The sequence below is a fragment of the Lipotes vexillifer genome, unplaced genomic scaffold, assembly GCF_000442215.2.
Source record: "Lipotes vexillifer unplaced genomic scaffold, Lipotes_vexillifer_v1.1 scaffold914, whole genome shotgun sequence".
NCBI classification, from domain to species: Eukaryota; Metazoa; Chordata; class Mammalia; order Artiodactyla; family Lipotidae; genus Lipotes; species Lipotes vexillifer.
This window is the reverse complement of record NW_006780388.1, coordinates 2,158,479-2,165,631: the sequence shown is the minus strand read 5'-3', so window position 1 is coordinate 2,165,631 and position 7,153 is coordinate 2,158,479. Positions and strand designations below refer to the sequence as shown.

The 7,153-nt window shown below is 50.2% G+C and overlaps 1 protein-coding gene across 2 annotated transcripts in view; it reads left to right on the top strand.

The window, feature by feature from the left end:
• The window catches only part of PDPK1 (3-phosphoinositide dependent protein kinase 1), a 68,178-nt gene extending 64,808 nt beyond the window's left edge, over positions 1–3,370 (top strand). Inside the window, exons 12-14 of one of the 2 annotated variants that reach the window (XM_007453522.1) lie at positions 1,466–1,523; positions 2,537–2,689; positions 3,116–3,370. In XM_007453522.1, the coding sequence (XP_007453584.1) occupies positions 1,466–1,523; positions 2,537–2,689; positions 3,116–3,232 (328 nt within the window). In that variant the 3' untranslated portion in view covers positions 3,233–3,370. The remainder of the gene's footprint in view (positions 1–1,465; positions 1,524–2,536; positions 2,690–3,115) is intronic. The other variant, XM_007453523.1, reaches the window with a different exon arrangement.
• The last annotated feature ends 3,783 nt before the right edge of the window (positions 3,371–7,153 follow it).

The window sequence follows — 7,153 nt, the reverse complement described above, 5'->3', positions numbered from 1 at the left end:
CCCCCCCGACCCCCGCTGATAATTAAAGTCTTCCGCTTATTATCAATTTATGGTTCTTTACTACGCATACATTCTGATATAGTAGGGCCTGCTGGTTAAGGGGCTTTCCCTTCGGCCCTGTATTTCTTGTGCTGCAGTGACCCTCATTACATCTCCTCACAAAATCTCCTTGATTTTTTTCTTTGTTTCAAGTCTTGCTTTTGTTTGGTTTTTAAATACATCTGAGAGGAAGCATCGCACTTTTCCTCCAAAAGGTCATAACACTTTTTTTGTTGTTATTGACATTTTTCTTAGTTGTTTTCAAAATCCATATGATGCTGTGTCAGTTTACCTGGGCCTGGGTCCTCCGTGATGGGGCCTTGGTGGAGAAGCCCAGTGGGCTCTGGGGAGCGGGCCTTGGTCTGGTGGGTTAGGCTGGGCAGACCTGGGGGCCAGTTAAGCTCGGTGGGAGAACGTCCCAAGAGTAGCCAGGGGAAGCAGGTGGATGTGCTCACATACTCACATGGTAAAATTGTCACTGTTTGAGGTGACAATTGTCTTATGCCTTTTACTTTTTCTACAGTAGAACCGTAGGAATTTCAGTAAAATCAGACAGAACGTAAAGCAGTAACTGTTAGCTTTAACCAAAAGAGAGAACCTGCAGAAATTAAACTCCTACGAATCAAAGTGGACTATACTTGGTAACAATGTATATTAAGTCAAAACTTGTATTTGAAGCTTTTCCTTCTAAATTCCTGCCGTATTTGTATACAAGTGCTTTATTACTATGGTAGAAATACCAGATAAGATGTTCTCTTTTTTTTTTTGATGTGGACCATTTTTAAAGTCTTTTATTGAATTTGCTTCTGTTTTATGTTTTGGTGTTTTGGCCTTGAGGTATGTGGGATCTTAGCTCCCCCACCAGGGGTAGAACCCACACCCCCTGCATTGGAAGGTGAAGTCTTAACCACTGAACCGCCAGGGAAGTCCCCAGATAAGATGTTCTTAAACCAAGTTTCCCACTTGGCTCTTTTAGGGATTTGTGATTCTAAACAGTGCAGTGGTTTCTGAGCGCTGAGTTGGGGTCCCAGCTTGAGGAGGTGACTTGAGAACAACAGTCTGCATCCTGAGCTTTCCTCGCAGTGGCCTCCCCGCTCTGGTGGGGTTCTGCGTCTCACCCCAGCCTTGCTTAAAGTAATGAGGACTTGTGTTCCCACCACCTCCCCTCTGCCTTTCCCCTGCTGTGCAACACTGCTGAAGAGAGGGTAGGTGATATTTCTAGGATCTGTGGACCCTGGTCCACATACAGATTGCAAATTCTGTAAAGCAGTAGAGCTTGCATGCTAAGGTACATTTGGGTCTTCTTACGTTACTGAAACAAAGTTCACAATGCCATCGGGGAGTTTGTTTTGAAGGGAGGAGTTTGGAGAATTTCTGTCTCTGACTCTGATATGGGTGTCTCATTCATGTTTTCTTCTTTTTATAGGCACCAGTTTGTAGAAAATAATTTAATACTAAAAATGGGTCCAGTAGACAAGCGCAAGGTAAGTTAGATTACTATGGTTCCTTGCTGTGCATCTGTATCTTCCTCCCAGTTCTCACTCAGGATCAGGCCTTGCTCCTCGGGCTCCTGTATAACTCATTGCCCATAGCACCTTTGTCTTGGTTCCCTTTAAGAGATCATCTCTAGATTTCATAGCTGAGGAAGATTTCAGCCATTCGGGGGAGGCATTTGAAAGCACGCAGAGGCCGTGGCAGACAGAAATGCAGATTCTCGTTTCTGACTGGGGAGCTAGGGTTCCGATTTGTGTCCAAGGCTGGGTTCACTGAGGTCAAGGTTTCTGTCTGGTTGAGGAGCTTCTGTTTGAATCCCAGCAAGTCATTTATTACTTCATTAGAATTGTTTTTGAAAATCTTACTTATTATTTCTTATGGATTAATTAAATGGATTAACATGTCCAAAATATCAAACTCCACAAATGTTCTCTCTCTGCTGCCGCTGGCCCTTCTCAGTTAGGGCTCCCAGCCTGCATTGCTGGCCACACTCAGCCTTCCATACCCCAGGGCATCTCTGCCATGAGAACCTCTGTGAAGGTGGCTTGTGGCGGGACCGCCAGCAGACAGGACACTGTGCCTCGGCATGGAGCATAGGGCAGGAGAAGCGGCAGGGGCCTGACTGCCAAGGGCAGGCCCCTCTTGGCCGACTCAGCAACAGGGCTGTGTGCCGGTGTGCTGGCCTCGGGTGCGCTGCCTGTGTGGCCGCTCCCCCACATGATGCCCGGCACAGGGGCGTTGGGATCCAGCCCACAGAGGGAGACAGGCCGGGCAGTGAGTGCTGCCCGCTTCTCTCTGACCTGAGGGGCTGGGTCCAGGTGAGGAGGAGGTGTGCACGCCCCTCTGTCCCAGGCGAGTGGGCAGGTGGCCGGCAGTGGTCCCTGTGCCTGGAGCTACTCTGACAGTCCAACCTCCAAGGCAGCAGTAAGTGCTGTCAGCATCCACTTCTGAGCCTTAACAAGCAGTGTCTTCTTTCTTTCTTTTTCATCTTAATTTGCATCAGGGTTTATTTGCACGGCGACGACAGTTACTGCTCACAGAAGGGCCACACTTATATTATGTGGATCCTGTCAACAAAGTCTTGAAAGGTGAAATTCCATGGTCACAAGAACTCCGGCCAGAGGCCAAGAATTTTAAAACCTTCTTTGTCCACACGGTGAGTTTGTCCACACGGGTTCTCCCTTGCAGGGCACTTAAGAGGCCTTTGGGCCTTTGTGCCTCCATTCAGAGCATCCAAATGCTGTGGCCCAAGGAGGCATCTGGAGTCGGGGGGCAGTGGTCTCCCCCTTTCCCACCTTCCAGGGACCCCAATGTTCATGGCTCAGTTCAGAGTTGGGCTGGGAGATGCCTGTGCTTGTTTTCAGTTTGGGGGTGACCTCAGGGAGCTATGGGTCATCACCTGTATGTTTAATTTCTGCACATATGTGGAAGGAAAAAATTCACATGCTCATGTGCTTCCAGAAGGGACTTGAGCAGTGGCTGCAGTGGATCGCGATTTCTTTTTACAGTTTCTCACTGATGGGTGGAGGTGCTGGTCTTAGTGGGACTCCCTGGAGAATGTTAAACGTTTCTGTCTCTGCAGCCGAATAGGACGTATTACCTGATGGACCCGAGCGGGAATGCTCACAAATGGTGCAGAAAGATCCAGGAGGTGTGGAGGCACAGATACCAGAGCCACCCGGACGCCGCTGTGCAGTGATGCCCACGGCCCTGCACGCGCTGCAGGACGTGTGCCCAGCACGGCTCACCGCCACCTGGACACTTCCAGACCACCTGCCAGCCATCTCAAGGGGGACGCAGACGGCGGAACCTTGCAGCTTTTTTATTTAAAAGAAAAGAAAAATACCCAACCACACAAAGAACAAAACAAATAATGAAAAGGAATTCAGGGTCGCTTTGCTTGCTCTCTGTGCCATGTGGAGCTTCTCGCACTCTGCTCACCATGGGAACCAGCATCGTGCACATCCGCCTGGTTCCCGCCCGGACTTGTAGACAGACTCGCGGCACCAGCTCTCCACCATGTGCCCTGTCACCTGCCAGTCCTGCTGTGGCCAAGGGGACCACCCAGGCATGTCTCTGGGCTCTCTCTGCCCCGGATCATCGTGGAACTAACTTTTCACCAGGGAGCTGGGCATACCTCTCTTGGGGTGGCCCCCGAGCTCTGTGGGGCAGGCGGGTTCTTGGCTTTTGTCCATGTGCTCCTTTCTTCGCGTCCCTAGTGTATGGCCTGGTCTCCATGGCCCGTGCTTGCCTCCTCAAGTAGCCCTGGCTGTGAGATTTCTGCGGTCCTTGCTGCCTGTGAGTTGTGTTGGCCGGGCAGGCTTCGGGCACTGAGAAGTAGAACAGGTCTTCCAGGTGAAAAATGGAGTCGCTGCTGTGTTAGAAGGTGCCAGCCAAGCATTCCGATGAGTCATCCCTCGGAGCAGCGTTGCCCTCTGAGGCGGGGAACTGAGTACCTGCCTGGGAGGAGCACCAGGTGCACCAGGAGACGGGGCTCAGTGGCCTCCCCTCCCCGTGTGAGGCCAGGGCAGTGCAACAGACGGGCCTGGAGGCCTCCCTGTGGAGGAGTGAGAGCTGGTGGCCCCTCTTGAGAGTTTTGTTTGAAAGATGGAGGGTTAAGTCAGGGCTGAGAGGTGCCTGGAGTCGGCACACTGGATGGTCTTCCATCACACCCAGGCCTCACGGAGGAGGGCAGGCTCCCAGCTGCCACATGCATACTTTTCCTGCTAAAGTTGAACATTCTCATAGTCTAACTCAGAGTGTTTTTACATATGCACAGTGAAAATCAAAAAGCCTTCTCATGTTGCCAGGTCATCTGGTCCCCATCAAGTGGACTTTGCCTGGAAAAAAGTGTCACTCACCTTGCATGAGGGGCAGGAACACCACACTTGAACCCAAGCCCCAGCCTGCTCTTCTCCAGTTTCAGGCTTATTTCCTTTAGCTCTTTAGAGGCTGCGCACTGCTGTGCACTTAGGATGGTCCAGGGCTTACCGGTCCGTTGATTGTCTTTGCTGCTGCCCCCTGAACAGAGAACGCCTGTGAGCCAGGCAGGGCTCAGCCATTCTTCTCCCTGCCCAGGGTGTCCCTGGGGGGCAGTCCTCAGTCCCAGGTGGGAGAGGAGCAGGCGCTGGGGCCCGCAGGCTGCCGCTTACGGACGTGGATGGCTCTGTCCCCAGGGGAGGGATGACTTTGCCATTTCCTTTAGACTTTCACAAAGGTACCAACAGAACCTCCCACAGAAAAGGTCCCCTGACTACTTGCCTGCCCCCATCTCCTATCTTGAACGAACCATCCATCACCCTGTGTGACCACTGGTCCACATGTAGAGGAAAGATGTCTTAAAGTGTTTTGGTGATACAATAGTAGTGGCTCTTAAACTAGGAAAAAGGTTCGGATGTGGAGAATCCCACAGTGCTTGGACAGGGAGAGGGGTTGGATGGGAGCAGAGGTGGGAGCCTGGTTTGCCAGGGGTTTCTGCTTGGGGGGGAGTGTGTGTGTGTGTGTGTGTGTGTGGGTGTGTGTGTGTGTGTGTGTGTGCGTGTGTGTGTGTGGGCGTAAATAAATAAATAAATGTTATTAAAAATTAAAGTTATTAAACGTGTGTGTGTGTGTGTGTGTGTGTGTGTGTGTGTGTGTACCAAGGTGTAGGGGGTGCCTGCCCTGGGGGCGTCCCAGGGTCGTGTGGTCGTAGACTGAGCCCCCTTTCCTCCTCCTCGTTTTGGAAAAGTCTTGCCTGTGTTCACGTGTTTTCCAGAAAGTGAGTCTTTCTTGACCCTTTCTTTCAGGACTTTGATTTCAGGCACACTCCCGTTTTTATATTTACCCTCGTCAGAGCGTCCTCATCTGTGTGTGTGCAGTTAGGAAGGTGAGGAGCCCGCTCCTACACAGCGTCTTTCCTGGGTGTCTGGTTGCAGGGAAATAAGCAGAGCTGATATTTGGCTTTTAAAAGAGCACTTGGCTGGGCTGCTCGGGGAGAGACAAATCTTCTGTTGCATTCTTCCCTCTGGATAGCGCCACTACCTCCTGGGCTTAACCGACAAGCTCCATCTTAACCTCCAAAGCCAGAGAATAAGGGGTTCAGGGTTGAGCTCGAAGCTGGCAGAGCTGAAGTGACTGCCCATCCTGAGCCAGTGACAGCTGAACCCTTCTTTGTAGGTCACCGTTCTCTGCTCAGAGTCCTCTTTCCTTTTTGTTTTTTTAAGGCCCCTATATATTCCAGTCTTACCCTGTGCTCACTCATGTCATCTTTAGTTTTATCCACCTCATCCTTTGAGCCATCGTCCTGGCATGCAGGTGCCTTATGTTCTAAGACGTGGACGCGGGTGTCAGTCTCTGTACACATGCAGACATACCTAGAAATATATATAAATGTGGTCTTAACCAAGGCTGAGAAAGAAAATGCCCTGGTGTTTAATGCATCCAGGAGTGTCTTACTGAGAGGGGACAAGACAGGGATAAGCACCAAAGCCAGCACCTGTCAAGCAGCGATGGTCTCACACCATGCAGCCTCTCTTGGCAGAGAGTGGAGGGAGGATGGCCATGAGGGCCAAGTCTCTGCTGGCCCAGACAGCCCGCTGTGCCTTGCCTCTCTCTGGGAACGTGAGGAAGCTGGGTTTGGATGGGTTTTCCTTCCCTCTGTGGACCTGACCAGGCCAGTGGGCAATGGGCAGCCCCATGTGGAGCACGAAGCCCCACCCTGTGAGTGGCACCCTGCGTGCCTGCCATCCTGAACCTTGACTCTCGGGAGGCTGGTTACAGACTTGCTTTGGGAAAGATGGCTCTTGGGGTCATGCCAGAGCTGATGGGAGCTGCACCTACCCCAGCCCCCTTGGGGGCTACTCTGGTATTTGTGGTGCAGGCCTGAAGGAATTGTAGGAGACAGTCTGTGGCACAGACCCCCGAGGACAGGGTGCCAGCATGGGGTTCCAGGTGACTTTGTACTTTCTTAAAACATTTGTTTTCTGAAAAAAATCAGCTGGAGGCTCAGCGCCCAGGAAAGACCACTGTGAGCATCTTGGTGCCTAGCCTGCTGCCCCCTCCTCCCCACCCGCACACGTGTTTGCTTTTGTAACTGAAGTGGGAACATCGCAACATGCACCATTTTGCACCCCGCTTTTTTCACTTGGTATTTATCTTAATGTCGTTCAAAAACCTTGTTTTTAATGATTGTAGAGTTTAATGGTTAATAATTTTTATCATAATTTATCTGACCATTTCATTGCTATAGAACATTTAGATGGTTTCTGGTTTTTCACTATTTAAATAATGCTGTGATTAATATCCTTAAAATTCTTTGATTTTTGACTCTGATCTCCCTTGCCCCAACCCTGCCCAGATTCCTAGAAGTGGTATTTTGGGGTCAAAGAGTTTGCTCATTTTAAAGCTAGTATAGTCTCTCTTCTCCTCTGTCTTGATCTGATGCTTAGATGTTCAGAGTTCCAGTACAGAACTTTCTTAGTTGTGTCCTACAGATCATGAACAAATCAATTCCTGGTAAGCTGTGTGTTCCCAAGAATGTTTGAATAAGACTGCTTTTTTTTTTTAAAAAAAAATGCTAAAATGTTGTCATTACTGCAGGCCATTTGTGACATATTTTTCCAAAAGCCAATTTCCTTATTTT